Here is a 23,725-nt window from a genome sequence, read left to right on the forward strand (position 1 = left end):
AAAATAAATAAAAACGTTGAAAAAAAATTAAAAAAAAAAAAAGTTGTTGAGGGGCGCCTGGGTGGCGCAGTCGCTTAAGCGTCCGACTTCCGCCAGGTCACGATCTCGCGGTCCGGGAGTTCGAGCCCCGCTCAGGCTCTGGGCTGATGGCTCGGAGCCTGGAGCCTGTTTCCGAGTCTGTGTCTCCCTCTCTCTCTCTGCCCCTCCCCCGTTCGTGCTCTGTCTCTCTCTGTCCCAAAAATAAATAAACGTTGAAAAAAAAATAAACAAAAAACAAAACAAAACAAAAAAAACCTGTGCTCACAGCAAAACTTGCCTTCAAGTATTTATAGCAGCGTTATTGAATGAACTTCAGCTGATTAATGGCTAAACAAACTGTGCCACGTCCAATAATAAAATACCACTCAGCAACAGAAAGGAAAAAAAAAAGTACCGTTAAAAAGAAAACCGCAGGCCCAAACAGAGCTATTTACGCTAGGCCAAGTCACCAAACCGGGGCTTAATACCTCACCTAATTCCCGTTTCAACCTTTCCCAGAAATGTAGTCTTAACCAGTTAGTCAGAAATGTCTTCCGGTCAGCTCCAATGAGTTAATCTGTCACAGGGGCCATCCCCAAGCCCCAAAGAAAGATGAAGCAATCCACCTAATAAGACACCCTGTATATGTCCCTAAGGGAAAGTGACCTTGTCTGCAACAACCCTTTCTTTTCTTTTGCTAACTGCCCTATCTCATGTCTGTCTAGAAAACCCTTCTGTTTTGCACAGCTCCTGGAGCTCCCCTCTACCTGCTACATGGGGCGCTGCCCGATTCATGGAGCACTTAATAAGGCCAACTTTTGTTTCCTGATTACTGATATCCATAACAACATGGATAGATCTCACGTAATTATGAAGCATGAAAGAAACAGACTCAAAAGTCTCCATGTTATAAAATTCCACTTACATGACCTCTGGAAAAGGAAAAATGATAGGGGCAGAAAAGAAGTCACTGGTCACCAGGGGTTGGATGTTGGGTATTGGGGTTGATTAACTACAAAGAAGAGTAAGAGAAGCTCTGGGGTGGGGTGGGGTGGGGGGGTGGAATGGAAATGTTCTATATTTTAATAGTGGTGCTAGTTATATAATGATATGTGTTGGCTAAGTTCTGGGAACCGCACACCAAAAAGGGTAAAATTTGCAATAGGACAATTGTACCTTAATAGACCCAACTTTGAAAAAAGCCAAAGGAAGAATCGGCCGCCATGGAGATTAAAGTTCTTAATGAGAATCCATTCCAAAACCCTGGTAGCACTTCCCAGAGTCCAGTTCCTTTTTTTTTTTAATGTTTATTTATTTATTTATTTTTTTGGGGGGGGGGGAGAGGGAGAGGGAGGGGCAGGGAGAGAATCCCCAACAGACTCCACACTGCCACCCCGATGTGGGGCTTGAACCCATTAACCATGAGATCATGACCTGAGTCGAAATCAAGAGTCGGATGCGTATCCCCCTAGAGTCCAGTTCTAAACACAGTCTGAGGAATGAAGACAAATTTGGAATTGGAAAAGTGTTCCCAAAGTGGCAAGATTTGCAAATGCAGGGCTAGAGTGGAGGTGGGGCTAAGTGGAGAAAAAGAAAATTTAGCACCAATCAAAAATAAAATTTTAGGTAAAAGTAGAATCTTCTCCACTGAAAGTGTGATGGATGTAGACATTATAAAACAAATCAGAGAATGCCGGGGCACCTCATTTTCAGGTTCCCCAAGGTGAGTCTCCTGGGGAGCAGAGAGCTGGCAAAGACTTTAAAGTTTGAGTTTCAAGCCCCTGTTCTAAGAGTCACCTACTTGGATTGCAGAAAGTCCTTCGACCTTTCTAGGCCCCATTTCCCCGCACCTCGTAAATGAGGATGGTAGACAGGACTGGGGTGGTGTAATAAATCTATTTGACCAGTCCGGATTCCTGGCACAAACCTAAAACCCTTGGAATGTTCTGATAGGAGAGTCTTTTGTTATCCATGATAGGACTCTATTGAGCACACTAAAGTTGATGCTAATGATGCAACTTGGGTGGGGGGCCCTAGATGGCCTCAGGATGCGGCTGATCACCAGAAAGACCAAGTAATGAGAGGGTGGGAGCTTTCAGCCCCACCCGCTGATAAAACGCCACAAATATTCTTGAACTGGGAGATTCAATGAGCTTCCGGGTTGGAGAGCACCCGGAGGTGGCCAGAGCGTGGCTTCCTGGAGAGGGTGTGGAAGCCCATCTCTCCTTCCCCCACCCCTTGCTCTATGCCTCTCTTCCAGCTTGCTGCTCTTGAGTTAGATCCTTTTATAACAAACTGGTGCTCTAGTAAGTAAAATGCTTTTCTAAGTTCGGTGAGCTGCTGTAGCAAACTAATTGAACCTGGGGGGGTGGGGGGGCGGTGCTCATGAAAACCATAGGTTTCCAGCCCCCTTTCAGAAGTCCGGTGACGGCCTGGACTTGGGATTGACATCTGAAATGGCAAGAGTGGGGACCTGAACCCCTAACCTGTGGGATCTGATACTGTCTCCAGGTGTACAGAGTCAGATACGAGGGAAATTGTAGGACATCCAACTGGTATTTGAGAATTGCCTGGTGTGGGGAACACCCCCTGCAACACGCACGCCCGCGCACGCGCGCGCGCACACACACACGCGCACACACACTTTTGGCGGCCAGAAGTGTTCAGTGCTGTTACTGCAGAGGAAACATACAGGAGTGTTTTTTTTTTTTGGTTTTTTTTTTTTAGAACTAGAGTAGCTCTTAAAAAAAAAAAAGAACTGGGTAGCTCTAAGGTCTGGTCCTCTCTCTAGTCCTTTCATGCTCTTTTTTCTGCAAATTCTCTTGATTTTAACTACCATCGGTTTGCTCATGTGTTTCAAATTCATCCCTTCAGTATGTATGGCTCCATGTCTAGGCAGCCCCAGGAATCTTAAACTCACACTGATCTCCCCATTTTCCTTCCTAAACCTACTCCCCCCTTTCTCTTTCCCTCTCGTGGAAGGCAGAAACTCAGAAGCTCTCTTTGACTCCTCCCCCTCCCTCACTTCCCATCAGCCAGGCAGTTGCCAAGCGCTGACATTTTAACCTCTTGGTAATTCCCAAACCCGGAGGCAACTCTGCATCTCTGTAACCACTGCCCTACTTCAAACCCTAGTCGTCCCTGGCCCGGGCTACTGCCCACACCTTGCTAGCTGGCCTCCCCGCCGTGGGCCTGCCGGTCTGATATCCACCCTCCATACAGACGCCAGAAATGTCTTTCTAAAACATGCACCAGAGCGTGCCCCCCTCCTGCTTAAAACCCCTCAACAACTTAGAGCAATGGTGCTTACTTACTCCTTGAGTCACAGGCCTCTTTGAAAACCTGATGAATGCAATTCACCTGCTCTCCAAAACAAACAACGAAACACACACCCACACACCCTGATGAGGAATACAATGGATCCGTGAATTCCGTCCAGAGACTCTTGGTCTACACTGTGAAGTCCAGGTCCCTCATCCCATCAGAACACTATTTACACATGACACACTGAGCCTCTGGCAACCCAGAAGTTTTTTTTAAAGCTGTCCCCTGAACAGTCTTCAGACTACGTTCTGAATCACAACTTTTCACAGGAGAGTTACTCTACCCTGGAGGCCTCATACTTTGTCTCTCAGCCACCCAGGACGGAAGCCTGCTTTTCCATCCACTGCATGTTTCTTACGGCCGGTCCCTTTCTCTGCCGCCCTGTTTGCCTGGAATGTCCTCCTCTTCCTTATCTTTCTAGTCACGGCTCTGGCACGACCTCCACTTGGAAGCCTGGCCTTCTTTTCTCAGTCTGGGTTACAGGCTCCGTCTCTGTGCAGATTTCCAAAATCGAACTGCAATTCTCCTTGTGTATGCCTGACCTTTTCCCGCCAATGCCCCCGACGTCAGACTGTGAGCTCTCTGAAAGCAGGAACCGGTACTATGCGGGACTTAATACAAGTCCGAGATATGGACGGTGCTCTAAAGTGTCTAAGAAGGGAAGGAGGAAAATCCTAATGATTTCTTTAGACTTCAGATACTGCTCTTTCTGCAAAGCACTTGCCTACCAAGGAACGCATCCAATGATGAAGGAGTAAGATACTGCTTATCTCCCCTTTACAAATGAGGAACTCAAGTGCGGAGAAATTCCCTGCCTGAGTAAAGAACACGTTTCCTAACTGTCTTGTTAGTCCTAATATATCTGCGTTGCCTCCAAGAACAGAATCCCTAACATTAGGAAAATCAAAACTCGAGCAGCAAGGCATGTGAAGCCTGAATTCAGTGAATATCTTCTAATCAAAACACAACAGCCTAGATAAATAACGACAATATCCTGTTTTAGTATAGACTGTAAATAATTTTTTGGAGGACATTTGACTTCTAATGACAGCAGTGAAAAAATATTTTACTGTTTAACCTTAAAAATAACAATAGTTCCTCTTTTAGGATCTTATGCAATTCCTCTAGCCACAAAAGAACACTGTGTGTGTGTACTTTATATTATTTTTAAATTTCCTCCACATGTGTTGGTACCCATAGAACAGAATTGCATGATTCAAATTAACGACCATCAATGAGTTCTGCAAAGGCTTTTACCACTTGAGGACCACTGATGGTATTAGAATCAAAGGGGACCTGAACATCAGACCACCAGGTCCGGTGTCCCATCTAAGCCATAGGAGGTATCAACCAAATGTAATGAAGTCACCTAAGTGTAAATCTCCTATAGCCCCCAAAAGAGAGAAAAACCTTTGGCCCCATGACTATGGCTACCTAGCTAAGAAGTGGCTAAGGCTGTTTTGGAAGTCATGGAAAAATCTTAAGATCACACTGTTACCTGATGAAAGCCAAACAACTCTGCTCAGACAAAATGCCTACAGTGAGATTCACACAAGAGTCTGTTATTTGAAGGCTAGAGCAGGGTGGCAAGACCAAGGAAAGCAAATGACAAAGCAGGCTAAGCTAATTCTCAGCCCCTCACACCCCCTTCTCCAAATTCTTACTCCTATTCTCTGCAAGATCCCTTTCAAAATCAAGAAAAATGATACAATACCATACTTTTGAAGTTCTTTGCTTTTTGTCAAATCAGAATCTTTACCCAAAGATGAAGACAGTGTCAGGTGGGAGAGAGTCAGCAAGATTGTTATCTTGAACACTGAATGTTAGGGGCTCCTGTCACACTGCTTGCCTAGTTTCGTTCAAGAATGACAAGATGACAGGAACAAAAAGGACAGGGGAGAGTGTGCTGGCATTAAGCCTTCCTGTGAGCTCCCCAAGGGAGCAAAGATGTTCTCTGGGAGCAAAGTGAGGTCGATACACTTTGTTCAAAGAACCATTTAGAAAATGTCTTCTTCTCAAGCCTTAAAACATGGCCATATTGAACTCTGGAACAGTCCATTAGTTTAATTTTCAATGCGAGCGCAGTTTCTTTCCCACAACCATTAAATATAGTATATCTACGTTTAAGTAGTTTTGGGGGACAAAAGTCTTGAGATTTCCATTCTAACCTGGTTAAAGTTTCTTTCATTGAAGTATGCTATTTTTTCATCTATAGATAGCGATCCTTAACCACTGTGTGGGAAGGTTTATCTGAGAGCCAGCTTTGTGCTGCAGGGCTTTTCCTGGGGAAAGGCACTGACCGTGCATTTCTTAAAAAGAACAGAATTAGCTATTTATATGTAATAAGTTCCTCCAGCCTTGATCGCTCGCATCCTTATACCCCTTGCGCCCAGCACGGAAATAAGTGCTCAATAAAAGTTTATCAAATAAAAAATGTTTTTCTTTCTCATACACGCTCCCTTGACTGAAAGTGCCCCTTTGGTTATAAAAAGTAGAGCCACTCTTTAATGGAAGGAAAAGAGTTCACAACTCAACCTAAAAGGATGATTTACTATGGGTAGACGCGAAGTACCCAAGAAGAAACGAATAGCCGATCCAAATTTGTATGACCAGAGTTTTAGAATCAAAGGGGACCTGAACATCAGGCCATCAGGTCTGGTGTCCCATCTAATCCAAACCTGTCTTTGCCCGGCATCCACATCTGCCTCCACCTGCTCCTGAAACATCCCCCCTCAGGCTGACAGTTCACGAGAAGGCAAATAAAGCAAGAAGAACAAAACGGGCAAAGGATGGCAATAAAATGTGTAATTCAAGGCTCTGACCACGACTTTTCGGACACGAATGAAAGAGACAGCATCGTACTTCCTGAACTATTGGAATCCCCCCCCTCCTTGTACCCAGTATCCATGAAGCCATGGGAAGCACGTTTCCAATCTTTAAATCGTACTTAGAAAGCTTCATCAGTATTCACGAGGTAGAACTTTACAATCTAAGGGAAATGGGGATCACATCTTCTGATTCAAGGAATTTAAAGTTTTTAAATAGTCATCCCATGAAGTTTCTCACTTTATGCTCCTTTATTCAAGAAAATCTGTAACACCAGCGAGTGGCAGAGATGTGAGGAACTGGAACTTCCAAAAGTGGAGTGTTAAATCAGAAGGGCCACTTCGTTAAACTGATGGTGTCTACCAGAACTGAATACATGCCTTTCCCTGGGATCTGGGAGTTGTACTGGTGGGCATCATCCTAAGAGAAATGAGTGTTTAGGTCCACCAAAAACACGTAAAAGAATGTTCACAGCAGTGTCGCTCCTAATTATACAAAATTGGAAACAGCCTAAATGTTCTTCAACAACAGAATGGGTAAATAAATTGTAGAGTATATTCACATTTAGGAAGAGCACTCAGCAGTTAAAACACACTCCCCCGGGGCGCCTGGGTGGCTCAGTCGGTTGAGCGTCGGACTTCAGCTCAGGTCACGGTCTCGCGGTCCGTGAGTTTGAGCCCCGCGTCAGGCTCTGGGATGGCCCAGAGCCTGGAGCCTGCTTCCGATTCTGTGTCTCCCTCTCTCTCTGACCCTCCCCCGTTCATGCTCTGTCTCTCTCTGTCTCAAAAATAAATAAATGTTAAAAAAAAATTAAAAAAAACAACACACTCCCCCTCCCCCACCCCACACACAAACCATTGCTACTGAGAACAAGATTGAACCTCCTGATCACAACATTGAATAAAAGAAGCTGGACTTAAAGGAGTATGCAGGATGATTTGGTTTACACGCAGTTCAAAAACAGGCAACTCGATGGTATTAGAAGTCAGAATGGAGGCTACCTCTGGGGGATATTGACTGAGAGGGGGCGGGGCTAGAATTGCTCTAAATCTATGTCCAAGGGTATGTGGGTACATACGCATATAAACACTAATGGAACTGTACTGTTGGGACGTGTGCATATTGGCTGCATGCAGATTATACCTCATTTAGAAGAATCTGGAAAGAGATGTAGAAATCTCTGAGATTGTTCCTAAATATAAAGGAACTCAGTGCAGCTTGAATATAGTTGCAAGTACTGATCTTCGTACTTCCAGAAAGCCTCTGAATGCTACTGACAAAATTCACTTACTCCTTAACATCATACGCAACAGAGAGCTGACTCTGGAAAACATATTGTACGATACATTTGAAATGTACATATTTACCAATTCGCAAAGATAAATGTTTAAGAAACGCAAAATGTCTGTGTTCCCACTCTTTTCTCCCTTATCTTCCATTTCCTACTCGATAATTCTGAGTTAATTTTTACCAAAAGCCATTGGAAATAATCCCTGCACGTCTCTAATGAAAATGACTTTACCTCCCACTGAGATTTCAAGTTAGAATGCTGGAATTCTGGAGCTGGAGGAGACACACAGGGCACCCTCACAGGACAGAGGAGGACGCCAGGACGGCATCGGTGGGTGCCAGTCCCAAGGTTGCTGGACCAGACAGGGGCCCAAGGCTCCCGGGCTCCTCAGCCTCCCAGAAACGTCTCTCTCCTTCACCCTGAACTCGAATCGACCCTCTCATCTTTCCAAATCGATGAGGTGGCTCTAAAGGGGATTTTTTTTTTCGTCTTTCTTTCTTGCATTGCCAGCTGCGCGCTACCCAGCAGATTATTTGGGAACAGTCAGCTGAGTCCTTGAAAACCCCCTTGAGGCTTAATGCCGGGATAAAAAAGAAAAAAAAAACCAAGTACAGGAGGCACGGACCGCTGATATTCTCATATGTAAATCCTGCTTGTATAACATTCCCGAAGCGGCGATTCGCTGATCCCACCGAAATTCGGCAGGGGTGGGGGTCGTTACTCGGGATGACTAGCTCCGGGGGAGAACGGCGGGCGCCTCGCCTCCTCCGAGCGCACTCGGCAAATCGTAGCCTCAAACGAGGAGCCAAAGACGCCACTCCGGAGTGTCCGGGGTCGCGCCAGGCGCCGTCCGGAGCCACCTGGCGCCACCCCCGCGGCCGCGGCCTCGGGCGGACGGCCCGGCAACCCGGCGCGCGGGCCGGGCGGGCGGCGGCGCGGGCGCGGGGGGCAGGCGGGCGGCGCGGCCCCGGCTCCGGGTCGGCCGCGGGCAGCGCGCCGGGAGGCCGCCCGCGGGGTCCGGGCCGCCGTCAGGGACGCGGGGCCGCGCCGGGGCGGCGGCGTTGCAGGGGAGGGAGGACGCCGCGGGGGTGGACCGGCGGGGGCCGCGGGGGCCCGCCGAAGAGGGGAGGGGCGCGGGAGCGAGGGAAGAGCGAGCGCGGGGAGGAGCGAGGCGGCGGGGACCGGGAGGCGCGCGCCCGGGGCCGCCGTGCGGGGTGGATGGGGGGTGGGGGGGGCGAGGGCCGCGCAGGGGGGCTGCGGGGGCTTGCGAGCGGGCGTGCGGGGCCTTACCGAGCAGCGGCAGCCGGCCGCCACGGCGCGCCCACGCCGGCATGGCCTCCGGAGCCCGGGGTCCCCAGGCCGCGCCGGCCCAGCCCTGCGATGCCGCCCAGAGCGGCGCGCCCCGCGCTGCAGGTGGCTCGCTTAAGGATGCGCGTCACCGACCGCAAATTCCCTCGGACTGGTGCAAAGTGGAAGGGGGGAGGATCCCTCTCCCCACCGGCAGGGGCCGAGGCGGGAGCCGAGAGGTTGGGCCGAGGCGGGGAGCCGGTGCCTGGCGCAGCGCTGCGGCCGAGCCCACGTGCCCGCCGCGGTCCGCAGCCCGCGCTCCGCGGCGCCCGGGGCTCCCCGACTGTGGCGGGGGAGATCGGGCGCGGTTCCGCCGGGGAAGTGGTGCGGGCTCCTCCGCTCTGGGCAGGGGAGAGCTGCCCTCTGTGCCCGGGAGTCCCCGAGCCCTGTGGTTCGGATCTCGAAGCCTGGGGACGGCCCCGCACCAGAAAGCGTCCTCCTCGTGCGGGGGGGGGGGGGGAGGTCTTGGAGGCCCCGGGATGGCAGCTGAATCCGCGCCCCACGCGCGCGGCTCTGGGGGGGGGGGCGCGCGGAGGAGCAGAGGGTCGCATTTCCAAGCTCGGGGGATCCTCATTGCGGACCGGTTTTCTTTGTCTCCCCCTCTGTCTCTAAGGATGCTCAGGACCCGGTCGTTAGCGGCAGCCAGAAAAGCGGGCTCGGGGTCAAGGTTGACACGGAGGCTAAAAGCCAGCCGGAGAAAGAAAAGCAGAACACACCGAGAGAGCATCCCAGAGGCTCTTCTTGAATGATCCATTCCGTAATTCTTGTACTTCATCGCACAGTATCTCAAGTTGAAAATTATTTTCTTTGCCATGAGTTGAAGATTGGAAAGCCCTGGATGCCGGTTCTGAAATCTCCCCTTAACTAGCCCTTTGTCCTTCCCCAGCCACTTTTGCCCTCTCAGAGTCCCAGTTTACTCCCCTGTAACTGAGGGGAGTGGACCAAATGGTTTGTCATGTGGTTCCACATTCCGGGAAGTCCACGCTTTTAATGGCAAAGCCTGATAATTGCCAGTGTTCCTTCTTGACCATCCTTTCCACAGCTGTAGTCTAGAACACAGTATTTTTTACCCCATAGGGCGTCACGGAAACCCAAGTGTCTACCGTGATGCAGCCACTACGGAAAACAGAATGGTCGTTTCTCAAAAAAATTAAAAATAGGATTACCAGGGGACCCAGCAGTCCCACTTCTGGGTATATACTCAAAAGAAGCGAAAGAGGCTCATGAAGACATATCTGTACATGGATGAACCTTGAGGACGTGCTAAGTGAAATAAGCCAGTCACGAGAAGACAAACACTGCGTGATTCTACCTAAATGAAGGTAGTCTACATTTACTAGACTACATTTACTAGTACTCTACCCAGAGTAGTCAAATTTATAGAGACAGAGTAGAATGGTTACGTGCCATGGGTGGGAAGGAGGGGGAATAGAGCGTTGGTTGTTTGATGGGTACAGAGTTTCAGTTCTGCAGGATGAAAAAGTTTCTGAAGGTTGGTTGTACACCCATGTGCATGCACTTAACACTGCTGAACTGTACAGTTAAAGATGGTTCAGGTGGTGAATATTAGGTACATTTTATCACAATTAAAAGTTTAAACAAATGTGAAGTGTCTGTCGTGGGTCTCACACAGACCTAGAGGAAGAGGCACGAGGTAAGGGAGACATAAAGAGATAAAAGCAAGGAAGGAGGGTGGTAATGAGAAGAGAAAGGGGCACGTAAGCCTTCTAATTGCCAAGACTGAATGCATTACCTTTTATTTATAGCTTGATTGCTCCAAGCTTTAAGAGAAACTGAGGATTACAAGTTTGCAGGATATCAGCTTGGATGGAGCACTGTTCAAGAACACAAACTCATGAAGGTTCTCTGCTCCTTCAAAAAAAAATCTTGGGCACAAGGTAGGAATCTCTGCGAGAGGTCCTAAGAGGGGAGGAAATTAGTCAAATCACAAATAAGTGAAATAAGGCAGACGGGGAAAGACGGATACCATATGGTTTCACTCGTATGTGGAATTTAAGAAACAAAAACAAACGAGAAACAGACTCTTTTTTTTTTTCAACGTTTATTTATTTTGGGGACAGAGAGAGCATGAACGGGGGAGGGGCAGAGAGAGAGGGAGACACAGAATCAGAAACAGGCTCCAGGCTCCGAGCCATCAGCCCAGAGCCTGACGCGGGGCTCGAACTCACAGACCGCGAGATCGTGACCTGGCTGAAGTCGGACGCTTAACCGACTGCGCCACCCAGGCGCCCCAGAAACAGACTCTTGAATACAGAGAGCAAACCGGTGGTCACCAAGAGTGGGAGGTAGGAGGAAGGATGGCTGAAATAGATAAAGGGGGTCAAAAGCGCACTTCCCCAATGAGCCCTGAGAAATGCATAGAATTGTTGAATCACTATATTGTGCACCTGAAATTGATATGATTGTACTTTTAAAAATGTACTCAAGAGTTGAGATTTAATAACAACTTTTACTCTTTAAAACAAAAAAGAGAAGGGACATTAGGAATAGTTTCTATGCAAACTTGATTTTCCCTAGAAATTGGTGGAAAACACTAATTCTAGACAGATTTTATGGACTGAAATATTTTGGGGTATGAAACATAGGCAAACTTTTGGAGGTGAAGATAATGCCCAACATTATTTGAAAGGTGCCAAGGGTCATGTCTAGTATGGTACCTAGTTTATTCCTCACAGCATCACTCTAAAGAGGGTAGTTGTACATTATCTAGAGCCTTAGATTATGCATCGAGTTATGCGTATTTGAGTATGAAATTCTGGTTCCAGAGCTCATGATATAAAACCTATTATAAAGATGCTCCTAGGGGCACCTGGATGGCTCGGTTGCTAAAGCATCAGAATCTTGATTTTGGCTCAGGTTCTTGTGGTTCATGACATCAAGCCCTTTATCAGGCTCTGTGCTGACAGCTCAGAGCATGCTTAGGATTCTCTCTCTCCTGTCTCTCTGCCCCTCCCCTGTGTGCGTGTGTGTGTGTGTGTGTGTGTGTGTGTGTGTGTGTGCTTGCTCTAAACAAACGAACATTAAAAAACAAAACACAGAGACTCCTAAAAGGGCAAGAAGCAACCAGGAGGAATGAGATGAAAAAAGAAATCAGAAGAGAGAAGTATATTTCTGGGGTGAATGGAATGTTTTGCATTTGCCCTAAAAAGGACGTCGTTTACGTAGATTCTTATCACCATAATGCTTAGCTGCTACATAGCTATGAATAAGTGGTCATTCATCTTACAAACACATTTCTAGCCCTTAAATGACACGAATATGTCCCTCTCCTTCAAAAATCATGGAATATTTTCAACGACACCCTTTTGTTAGCTCTCTAAAAAAAAAAAAAAATGACATTAAAGCACTTCACCTATAGGTTGTCACTGAAAATATCCACTACAAAAGAATAAGTTAGTGTATTCATATAATGAAATACTATATACAACAATGAAAATGAATGAACTGCAGTTATCTGGAACAACCCGGATTAGTCTCAAAAACAATGTTGGGGTGTTTAAGCAAGTCATGGCAAAACCAAACAATATTCTCTTTAGGAATATATTCGTAAGGGGTATAAAGAAAGTGAAAGAATAATTATGACAAAAATCAGGACAGGGCTTACTCTAGAATGGGGCAGGAAGAGAAGGATTTAATTAGAGATTTCATTAAGGAAGGCAGATTGGGGGCGCCTGGGTGGCGCAGTCGGTTAAGCGTCCGACTTCAGCCGGGTCACGATCTCGCGGTCCATGAGTTCGAGCCCCGCGTCAGGCTCTGGGCTGATGGCACGGAGCCTGGAGCCTGTTTCCGATTCTGTGTCTCCCTCTCTCTCTGCCCCTCCCCCGTTCATGCTCTGTCTCTCTCTGTCCCAAAAATAAATAAAAACGTTAAAAAAAAAAAAAAAAAAAAGGAAGGCAGATTGGGGATTTCTAAGGACCTGGCAATTCTCTATATTTTTTTAAGAAATTTTTTAATGTTTATTTATCTTTGAGAGAGAGAGAGCAAACAGGGAGGGGTACAGAGGGAGGGAGATACAGAATCTGAAGCAGGCTCTAGACTGAGCTGTCTGCACAGAACCTGACGTGGGGTTCGAACCCATGAACCGTGAGATCATGACCTGAGCCAAAATAGACGGTTAACTGATTGAGCCACCCAGGCGTCCCGATATTTTATTGTTTTTTAAATCTCTGTGATGGATGCTGGATATTTGTTTTATTATTATTATTATTATTTAAACTATATAACTATTTTTTAAACTACATAACTATTTTTATGCACTGCCCCAAGTATGGTGTATTTCACAATAAAAGAAAAATTTAAAGGAATTTTGACACAACACTTCTACCTATGAAGTAAACTTATCCAAACAAACAAAAACCATCGATTCTGATTAAGATCCTAGATCCAGCTACCAGTGTATAGGAAATACATGGGACGGTGGAACATTGTAAATGTTCAAGGATATAATCAGAAAATTCCAGACCCTAGCAGACATTATAGAACAAATAACCTAGTTTCTTCAATAAAAAATTGTAAGGAAAAAAAAAATAAGTTGAAGAAAGAACCCATAGATTAAAAGAAAACTAACAGATACATCTAACAATTGCAGTTTGCAGTATAAGGATTTTATTTGGATCCTGATTAAAGCAAACTGGTAATATAGAATAGTCAAGAAAATGTGACCACTGATCTTATCTTTGATATTCAATAATTATTGTGTGTGTGTGTTTAACGTTTATTTATTATTGAGAGACAGAGAGAGAGAGAGAAAGAGAGTGAGCAGGGGAGGGGCAGAGAGAGAGGGAGACACAGAATCAGAAGCCGGCTCCAGGCTCCAAGCTGTCAGCACAGAGCCCGACTAGGGGCTTGAACTCACGAACCGTGAGATCACGACCTGAGTCGAAGTCGGACACTTAACCGACTGAGCCACCCAGGCACCCCAATAATTATTGTTTTAAAAAAGCTCATATGTGATAACATTGTTATGTATTTTTAGAACAGTTCCCACCTTTCTAGAAGCGCATATGAAATATTTACAGATAAAATCGGGAGGTTGAGAGAGGAATAGAGAATGACAGCTGGTGAATATAGAGTTTCTCTGGGGATGATGAAAATGTTCTCAAATTAGTTGTAGTGATGGCTGCACATTTTTGTAAATATACTAAAAACCGTTGAGTTGTACACGAAATAGGTGAACGATATGGCATGTCAATTCGATCTCAATAAAGCTATTAAAAATGATTTAGGGGCACCTGGGAGGCTCAGTCGGTTAAGCCTGCGACTCTTGGCTTCGGCTCAGGTCATGATCTCTGGTTTTGTGAGTTTGAGCCCCGCAGCAGGCTCCATGCTGACAGTGCAGAGCTTGCTTGGGATTCTCTTCTCTCTCTGCCCCTCCCTTTCTCGGGCTCTTTCTCTCTCTCAAAATAAATAAATAAACAAACAAACAAAAAAAGGAGCTATTAAAAAAAAAACAAAAAATAAATGATTTATAGCCTTAGGGCACCTGAGTGGCTCAGTCGGTTAAGCATCTGACTCCATTTCGGCTCAGGTCATGAGCTCATGGTTTGTGGGTTCAAGCCCCGTGTCGGGCTCCGTGCTGACAGCCCAGAGCCTGCATGGGATTTCCTCTCTCCCTCCCTCTCTGCTCCTCCCTCGCTCATGCTTTCTCTCTCCAAATGCATAAACAAACATTTTTAAAAAAATGATGTAAAGTCTGAGATGTCCTTGAAAATAATTTGATGTGGGGGGTTTGAGTAGGGAAATCAAAATTGACTTGTGTAACTAATATGAAACCTCAGCAATACTTACGTAAGCTCATTATATTTTTGTTAGAAATTTTCTGTAATAAAAAGATGGGGGGGTGGCGGGGAGAGAGCTTGAAATAATGGAGTAGTTAACTCATCCTGAACGGGTGGAAGGTCACTATCCTCCCTTGGACATCACCAGCTGCTATTTTACTGTCCTTTTACTAACCCACCTAAGTGAGATGAACTAGGTTATGAACTGGGTGAGCACAACCCTGGAGACTGTTTTCAGGGCCCAAATTTGGTGGCGCACAGGTGAACCGCAAAACTCCCACGGCAACACTGTGCGGTCCCGGACAGTTCTCTGTTAATGCCTACGATGAGGTCAGAATAATCGCCTCCTTCGAATTCTTGGCAACATCTGGACAATGGATTGGTTTGTTAAGGCTGCTTGAACCAAGTACTGAGTGGCTGAACCAGCAATTTATTGTCTCGAGGTTCTGGAGGTTACAAATTCAAGTTCAAGGTGAGGTACGGGTTGGTTCCTTGTGAGAGCTGTGCGGGAGAAATCTGTTCCATGCCTTGCCCCAAGCTTCTGGTAGTTTGCTGGCAATCTTTGACGTTCCTTGGCTTCTGCTGTATCACCCTGATCCTTCTTTTCATCGTTGCCTGGCATTCTCCCTGTGTGGATATCTGCCTCTGTGTCCAAATTTCCCCTTTTTATGAGGCCACCAGTCATATTGGAGTAGGGCCCACCCTAATGACCTCATTGTAACCTGAGTACCTCTAGAAAGACCCTGTCTCCATGTAAGGTTATGATCAGAGGTACAGGGATTAGGATTCCAAAAGATCTTTTTTTAGGGGGAAAGGGGAGGCCCAGTGCCACCCAGAGCAGATAGGTTTCAAAATCAGTACCTAGACATTAATCCATAGGATTCTTCTACAGCTTAGTTGTTAATGGCTATATTAAACAGATTGCAATTTCATATTTTGTTTTTACAAAGGAATATAACATGAGTTACTTTTACTTTATTATTATTTTTTAATGTTTATTATTTATTTTTGAGAGAGAGAGAGAGAGAGAGAGAGAGGGAGAGGAGCTGCAGAGAGAGAGAGAGAGACAGAATCCAAAGCAGCTCCAGGCTCCGAGCTGTCGGCATAGAGCCTGATGTGGGGCTCAAACTCACCAACCGCAAGATCATGACCTGAGCTGAAGTCGGATGCTCAACCCACTGAGCCACCCAGGCGCCCCAACGTGAGTTACTTCTAGAAATTGACACAAAAACGAAGGCCATTACAAATTACGCCTCCTACGAGTTCCATTAGAAAGGATACACAACTATCAAAACACGTGTTAGGTTTTTAAAAATGATACAGATACCCAAACGCCTGGAAGGCAGTACACCAAAATGCAAACTGGTTACTTCTGACTTGTGGATTCAGGAGTGGGATGGAACTGGTTTCTCCGATTAGAAACCCAAGGCTCAGAGCAGTGCTTGGCTTGCTTAGTCAGTACAACATGCAGCTCTTGATCTTGGGGTCAGGAGTTCGGGCCCCACCCTGGGTGTGGAGATTACTTAAAATTGAAGGCTTTAAAACAAATGAATAGGCTGAGATCTGTGAGGTGGCACGCCCAAGGTCTTTCAGGTAATATGAGGCTACTGGGATTCAGGTTGACTTTCAGCCATAGCATCCATAGCCTGTCCCCCCCTCCCTTTTTTTTAAGAGAGTGAGAAGGAGAGAGGCAGAATGAGAGGGAGAGAGAGAATCTTAATCAGGCTCCATACCCAGCATGAGATCGTGACCATGAGGTCATGACTTGAGCCAAAATCAAGAGTCAGAGGCTTAACTGACTAAGCCACCCAAGCGCCCCCATGGCCTTGCTTTAAGTGTCTCAGTATAATGGCCAAACACAGTACTAATCACTTTACAACTATTATCTTATTTAATTCTGATAACAATCCTGTAGTTGTATCATTATTCCTACTCTAAATGAATGAATGAAGACCATAAATTCTGAAGCAGAGAGTGATTCCAGAGTTCAAAGAAAGGAGTTCGTGAAAAGAAGACAAATATTGAAGACGGTGGCACCTGTGGCTATGACTCCTTGGCCCCATCTTAAAGTGTCAAAAAAAAACCACTCCAAACAACCAAGAATGTAGAAGACTTGAACAATATAATTAACAAGACATTTACATCCTAGAAGCAGAGAGGATATTTCCTTTTTGGACTTCTCTGGCACTTTAGAAAATCTTGATCAGACACTGGATCACATAAATAAATCTCAAAAGCAAAGGGTATATTCTCTCATCACACTACAATAAAGCCAAAAAGTTAGTAAGTTTTGATTCCAAAATCTTGGGAGTTTTAAACACTCTGCTAAGCAATATTAGACTCAAGGAGAACATCATGGGTTCAATTACCAACAACATATAAAATAATGGAACTAAAAACAAAATGGAAGGGAAGGGGGCAGCGTTTTAGCAAATCAAGAAGGGTAACACCCAGCTACTTAACGTACTTCAGACAAATGGAATAGAAAAGAGGAAGTCTGAGACAAGTGGAACTTGGGTCCATTTACATTTCAAAGAAAATCACAAGGGATTCTGCTATCTTGGTATCTAGGAATGGGGAAAGGACACAACCCTTGGGGGCAAGGGAAATATGGAGACTAATGGGGGGGGAGGGGAGGACAGCATCCTAGACCCCTCTCCCTTAGGAAGCCACAGGAAGGGGACTCCGGAAGGGGGAAGGTGGGCATGCCAGGCCAGCACAGATTGGCCCAAAGCCTAGGTGTGGAATTTTTACTTTTTTTGTTTTTTCCTTGCCAGCATTTTTTAAAATATAATTTATTGACAAATTGGTTTCCATACAACACCCCGTGCTCATCCCAACAGGTGCCCTCCTCCATGCCCATCACCCACTTTCCCCTCCCTCCCACCCCCCGTCAACCCTCAGTTTATTCTCAGTATCCAAGAGTCTCTTATGGTTTGCCTCCCTCCCTCTGTAACCTCTCCCCCCCTCTTCCCTCCCCCATGGTCTTCTGTTAAGTTTCTCAAGATCCTAGGTGTGGAATTTGTAGAGCGTGAAAAAGAATTGAGCTCATAAAGCATAGAAGGGCAGTTTAGTTGGGGCCTATAACCCATCTACAGAGAAGAGCAGAAAGTACTGATCAAAAGAAACAGAATCAAAAAGACAAATAACAAGTGTGGGTGAGGATTTAGAGAAATTAGAGGCCTCCTGCACTCCTGGTAGGCTTGTAGTATGGTGCCGGTACCCTGAGAAACAGTCGGGTAATTTCTCACAAGGTTAAACGTATGGTTACTTTACGACCCAGTGATTTCACTCCTAGGTATGTACCCAAGAGAAATGAAAACACACGTCCACACAAAAACTTGTACATGAATGTTTTTAGCAACTTCATTCACAGTAGCCAAAAGGTAGAAACAACCCACACGCCCACTCTCTGACGAACAGGAAAACAAAATGTGTATCCACGCGGTGGAATATTATTCGCTCACGAAAAGGAAAGGTGGGTGCTACAACACGGTACCTTAAAAACATCACGGTAACGTGAAAGAAGCCAGTCATAGAACACTACAGACGATACGATCCCATTTATAGGAAATGTCCAGAATAGGCAAATCAGTAAAGACAGAAAGTGGAGTAGCGGTTTCCCAGGGCTGGGGGCGGGGGGGGGGGGGAGGGAGTAGGGGTGCAAGCGAGGAGTGACTGTTAATGGGTTTGTGGTTTCTTTCTAGGGTCATAAAATTTTCTTCATGTAGATTGTGGTGATGATTGCCCAGCTCTATGAATACGCTATAACCACTGCGTTATACTTTTTAAATGAGTGAGGAGTTGGGTGGCATGTGATTTAGATCTCAATAAAAATGTTTTTTAAACAACAACAACAAAAAAAAAAGGAAGAAAGAAACTGAGAATTGTAGGCTTGTCAAGAGTCAGCAGCAGAAATACCTTTGCAGTTAAGAAAGGAATCATTTGGAGTGCCTGGGTGGCTCAGTTGGTTAAGCGTCCGACTCTTGACTTTGGCTCAGGTCACGATCTCACGGTTTGTGAGTTCGAGTCCCGCATCAGACTGTGCACTGAAAGTGTGAAACCTGCTTGGGATTCTTGCTCTCTCCCTCTCTGTTTCTTTCCTCGCTTGTGCTCTCTCTCAAGTAACTAAATAAACTGAAAGAAAGAAAGAAAGAGAAAGAAAGAGAGAGAGAGAGAGAGAGAGAGAAAGAAACTAGTACTATTTTTGCAGAGTGCCTGTGACTTTTGTTTTCTTCCCTTTATTTCTCTAGTACTTTCCGAAAGACACTTAAAAATACTAAAATGTGTTTGTGTTTGATGACAAGATCATAAAAATATAGCTTTTTTTGTTATTATCTCTCTATTATCCCCATGGGGCGCCTGGGTGGCTCAGTTGGTTAAGCGTCAGACTCTTGGTTTGGGCTCAGGTCATGATCTCATGGCTTGTGGGTTTGAGCCCTGCGTCCGGGAGGGTGGGGAGGCTCCATGCTGACAGCGAGGAGTCTGCTTGGGATTCTCTCTTTCCCCTCCCCAGCTCACACTCTCTCTCTCTCTCTCAAAATAAATAAACTTAAAAAAAAAAAAAAGAGTGGCCCAGCTCAGGACCAAGAAGCTGATAGAGGAAAAGGGAGTTATTAGTTACAGGTTTCACATTCTTCCTACGCAAACCTGTTCACGTAGGGTCTGTGTGCTCCTTCTTGACCCCGGGGGGACTTTTGGATTTCTCTTTCTCCAATCCCCTCCACCCCCATGCACCACATGGGTATGTATGGTGGAGTTAACAGTATGGAAGGCGTTTAAGATTCAGATGAACAGGGGCGCCTGGGTGGCGCAGTCGGTTAAGCGTCCGACTTCAGCCAGGTCACGATCTCGCGGTCCGGGAGTTCGAGCCCCGCGTCGGGCTCTGGGCTGATGGCTCGGAGCCTGGAGCCTGTTTCCGATTCTGTGTCTCCCTCTCTCTCTGCCCCTCCCCCGTTCATGCTCTGTCTCTCTCTGTCCCAAAAATAAATAAACGTTGAAAAAAAAAATTAAAAAAAAAAAAAGATTCAGATGAACAACCCTGGAAGCCTTGACTAGCCACATACCCCTAGACTGCTACTTGCGAGAAATTAACTTTGACTGTATTTAATCCACTGTATCTTGGGGTCTCTTTGTAACAGCAGCTTAGCCTCTATGAGGTTCATTTTTATTCCCATGACCCATCCATATAAACCCGTAGAGGGGTGCCTGGTGGCTCAGTCAGTTAAGCACCTGACTCTTGATCTCAGGTCAGGTCACGATCCCACAGTTGGTAAGTTCAAGCCCCGAGAGGGGCTCTGCACTGACAGGGAGGAGCCTGCCTGAGATTCTTGCTCCCCACCTTCTCTGTCTCTCCCTCTCTCCCTCTCATGATAAATAAACAAACTTAAAAACAAAACACAAAAAAACGCGTAGTTAGCATCACAGTGAACTAGAGTTCCAACCTCACTACGTTCTACCTGGTTTCCATGTCTTGATGCTGTTTCTATCAGGAGCGACCTCTTCCCCCTTCTCACCATTTCCCTCACCCTTTCCAATATGCCTTCTAGATTTGTTCTGGACCATTCTGTCAGCTCCCCCGACTGCACCCCAACTGTGTCTGAAGCAGGCTCCAGGCTCCAAGCTGTCAGCACAGAGCCCAACGCGGGGCCCGAACCCACAAACCGTGAGATCATGACCCAAGCCGAAGTCGGACGCTTAACTGACTGAGCCACCCAGGCATCCCTACTTGTTGAATTTTTCGACAGGTTTCTAAAACATTTTTTAATACAGAAATTTTCAAACATACACAAAAGTAGAGGTAACAATGTAATGATACATGTATTCATCATTCAGTTTCAACAATCATGATCGTTTCGCCAGTCCTGGGAATGGATAAAGTTCAAGAGTACAGTCTTTGGAGATGATGCTTTAACTAAAAAAGTTTACTTCAATGGAGAGAATTTTATTTATTTATTTAAAAAAAATTTTTTTAACGTTTATTTATTTTTGAGACAGAGAGAGACAAAGCACGAACAGGGGAGGGGCAGAGAGAGAGGGAGACACAGAATCTGAAACGGGCTCCAGGCTCTGAGCTGTCAGCCCAGAGCCCGACGCGGGGCTCAAACTCACGGACCATGAGATCATGACCTGAGCCAAAGTCAGACGCTTAACTGACTGAGCCACCCAGGCGCCCCAGTGGGGAGAATTTTAATCACTGTGGCAAACTGGCAAGGAGATGTTTTAGAGAAGCCTGGTTTTTTTGAGGGTAGCGGGGGTCTTCAAATCAGAGCCTGCATTTTCTTTCTTTTCTTTTTCAATGTTTTTTTTGAGAGGGACAGAGTATGAGTCGGGGAAGGGCAGAGAGAGAGGGAGACGCAGAATCCGAAGCAGGCTCCAGGCTCTGACCTGTCGGCACAGAGCCCGATGTGGGGCTTGAACTCATGAACTGCAGGATCATGACTTGAGCCAAAGTCGGATACTTGACCAACTGAGCCACCCAGGTGCCCCTGGAGCCTGTGTTTTCAAGTGGAGACGTAATAAGAGAAATAGTTATTCTTCATTCCCTGTTTCAAGCAGCACTTACTAAATGTCTTCTATGTGCTAGGCACTGGGTGTACATAGGTGACGAAGTCAATTCCTATATTTATTTATTGTTAATTTTTTTCAATGTTTATTTCCTTAGAGAGAGAGGGAGCATGTGTGTGTGTGTGTGAGAGAGAGAGAGAGAAAGAGAGAGAGACAGGGAAGGGGCAGAGAGAGAGGGAGAGAGAAAGAATCCCAAGCAGGCTCCATGCTGCCAGCACAGAGCCCAATGCAGAGCTTGAACTCACAAAAAGTGACATCGTGACCTGAGCTGAAACCAAGAGTCGGACGTTTAATTTTTTTTTTTAACGTTTATTTATTTTTGAGACAGAGAGAGAACATGAACGGGGGAGGGGCAGAGAGAGAGGGAGACACAGAATCGGAAACAGGCTCCAGGCTCTGAGCGGTCAGCACAGAGCCCGACGCGGGGCTTGAACTCATGGACCGCGAGATCATGACCTGAGCCGAAGTCGGTCGCTTAACTGACTGAGCCACCCAGGCGCCCCAAGAGTCGGACGTTTAAATGACCAAGCTACTCAGGCGCCCTGACAGTTCTTACAATTAAAGAGGCATGTCATCTAATATGGGTTCAGAGTCACCTAAAAAATACTTGCGCTGCAGCATGATTAGGGCTTTAATAGAAACACACGCCTGGCATAACAGAGTTACAGAGACAAGTGTGGTCAGTTCTCTACGAAACATTCCCTCCACCTGTGGGCCCGGAAATCTGGCTTCCGCTCAGGGAAACTGTATCCTCTGTAGCGCTCTCAGATGCTGTTTATTCCCCCCAATTTCCTTTATGGCGGAGCCTGGAATGTGGACATTCTCGTGGTTCTCCACTGCTACTCCTGTACCATTACCTCTGTTTTAATTTTTTTCTCTTTGGAAAAGAATATTCTATTTCTAGGAGTATACACGTCTAAGCAAAAAAAAAGGTAAAGTACACACTCCTACGCAAGTACTAACTAGTGACTATTATGAATTTGATGTTAGTCTATCCAGGTTTTCTTCTGCGTGTGTATATATACATAGATTTTTGTTGTTGTTGAGTAAACTCTACCCCCGTGTGGGGCTCCAACTCATGACCCCTGAGATCAAGAGTCACATGCACTGGAGACTGAGCCAGTCAGGCGCTCCTGTATACGTAGATTTTTTTGTGGGTTTTTGTATACAGAGATTTTTTAAAAAACACTTTTTTTAATGTTTACTTAGTTTTGAGAGAAAAGAGCAGAAGTAGGGGAGAGGATCCCAAGTGGGCTCCATATTAACAGCAGAGAGCTCGAGGCAGGGCTAAGACTCAGGAGCCATGAGATCATGACCTGAGCCGAAGTCAGACACTTAACTGACTGAGCCACCCAGGCACCCCTAAAAAATCCTTTTAAAAACAGGATCATCTTGCCTGGCTGGTTCAGACTGATGGAGCATGCGATTCTTGACCCTGGGGTTGTGAGTTCGAGCTTGACATTGGGTGTAAAGATTACTTAAAAATAAAATCTTGGGGCGCCTGGGTGGCTCAGTCGGTTAAGCGGCCGACTTCGGCTCAGGTCATGATCTCGCGGTCCGTGGATTCGAGCCCCGCGTCGGGTTCTGTGCCTCCCTCTCTTTGACCCTCACCCATTCATGGTCTATCTCTCTGTGTCTCAAAAATAAATAAACGTTAAAAAAATTTTTTAAATAAAATCTTAAAAAAGAAAAAAAAAGGGATCATTTTATACGTACTTTTATAGCTCGCTTTTTAAAAAATCAAATGCTGTCAATATTGATTTTTCTACAAAATGATTTGTAATAGTTAGAATTTTCATTATACTGATGGATCATAATTTATGTAACCAATCCATGTTGTTGGCATTTTATAGCTGTTTTTATTTTTAATTAATATTCAGTAATGGGGGCACCTGGCTGGCTCAGTCAGTAGAGCAGGCCACTCTTGATCTCAGAGTTGTGAGTTCGAGCACCATGTTGGGTATAGAGGTTTCTTTAAAAAAAAAAAAAAAAAAGAAAGAAAAGAAAATACTAAGTAATGGTCACAAATTTTTGAACTTAGTTTTTTGAAGCTTTTGAGTTTAATTTAGACATCTTATTTCTAAATCTAATATAGTTTGTCTTGAAATTTAAAACACTCATTTTTGCTTTTTATTGGTTAATACTCAATCACCTTATAAATTTAAATTATTAATTATAAATTTCTTATTAAATTTCCCTAAACACTTAACGTGTTTGCCAAACTTTCTTAGACATTTCAAACTGTCACACATTTAGTATATTTATCCTTTACCTGCTAAAATGTGATCAAACTTTCTCAACATTTAAGGAGTATTTGCCTGAATAATGAGGCAAAACTTGTAGATTTAATAATCAGATTCCCTTAAGTGCCAAAATACTGATTATAAATTTAATTAAATATTTCTAAGTATTTCACTTAAAAACATAAATCTTTTTCTTTTCAAATTTTTATTTAAATGCTAGTTAGTTAACATACAAAGAACATAAATCTAACGTGTCAGGTTCTCTTAAATACGTCCAGTGTCTCAAATCATGAATTACAAAACTTTTATAA

General features: G+C 45.3%; 2 protein-coding genes across 8 annotated transcripts in view; one reads left to right on the forward strand and one right to left on the reverse strand.

Annotated features, from left to right (window-relative positions):
• Positions 1–8,909, reverse strand: part of FLT3 (fms related receptor tyrosine kinase 3) — a 76,742-nt gene extending 67,833 nt beyond the window's left edge. Inside the window, exon 1 of the mRNA XM_023250335.2 lies at positions 8,750–8,909. Coding sequence (XP_023106103.2) covers positions 8,750–8,792 — 43 coding nt within the window. The 5' untranslated portion in view covers positions 8,793–8,909. The remainder of the gene's footprint in view (positions 1–8,749) is intronic.
• LOC109496442 (translation initiation factor IF-2-like) overlaps positions 8,764–23,725 on the forward strand; it is a 44,634-nt gene continuing 29,672 nt past the window's right edge. Inside the window, exons 1-3 of one of the 7 annotated variants that reach the window (XR_006590876.1) lie at positions 9,306–10,128; positions 10,573–10,704; positions 20,154–20,605. Coding sequence is in view for 1 of the 7 variants with exons in the window: in XM_045047255.1 (XP_044903190.1) it covers positions 8,791–9,555 (765 nt within the window). In the remaining 6 variants the exon portion in view is untranslated. Of the gene's footprint in view, positions 10,129–10,572; positions 10,833–20,153; positions 20,606–23,725 lie in introns of those variants that run through there. The other 6 variants (XR_006590862.1, XM_045047255.1, XR_006590855.1 and 3 more) reach the window with 6 other exon arrangements.

This window comes from Felis catus, chromosome A1 (genome assembly GCF_018350175.1).
Source record: "Felis catus isolate Fca126 chromosome A1, F.catus_Fca126_mat1.0, whole genome shotgun sequence".
In the NCBI taxonomy this organism is placed as follows: Eukaryota; Metazoa; Chordata; class Mammalia; order Carnivora; family Felidae; genus Felis; species Felis catus.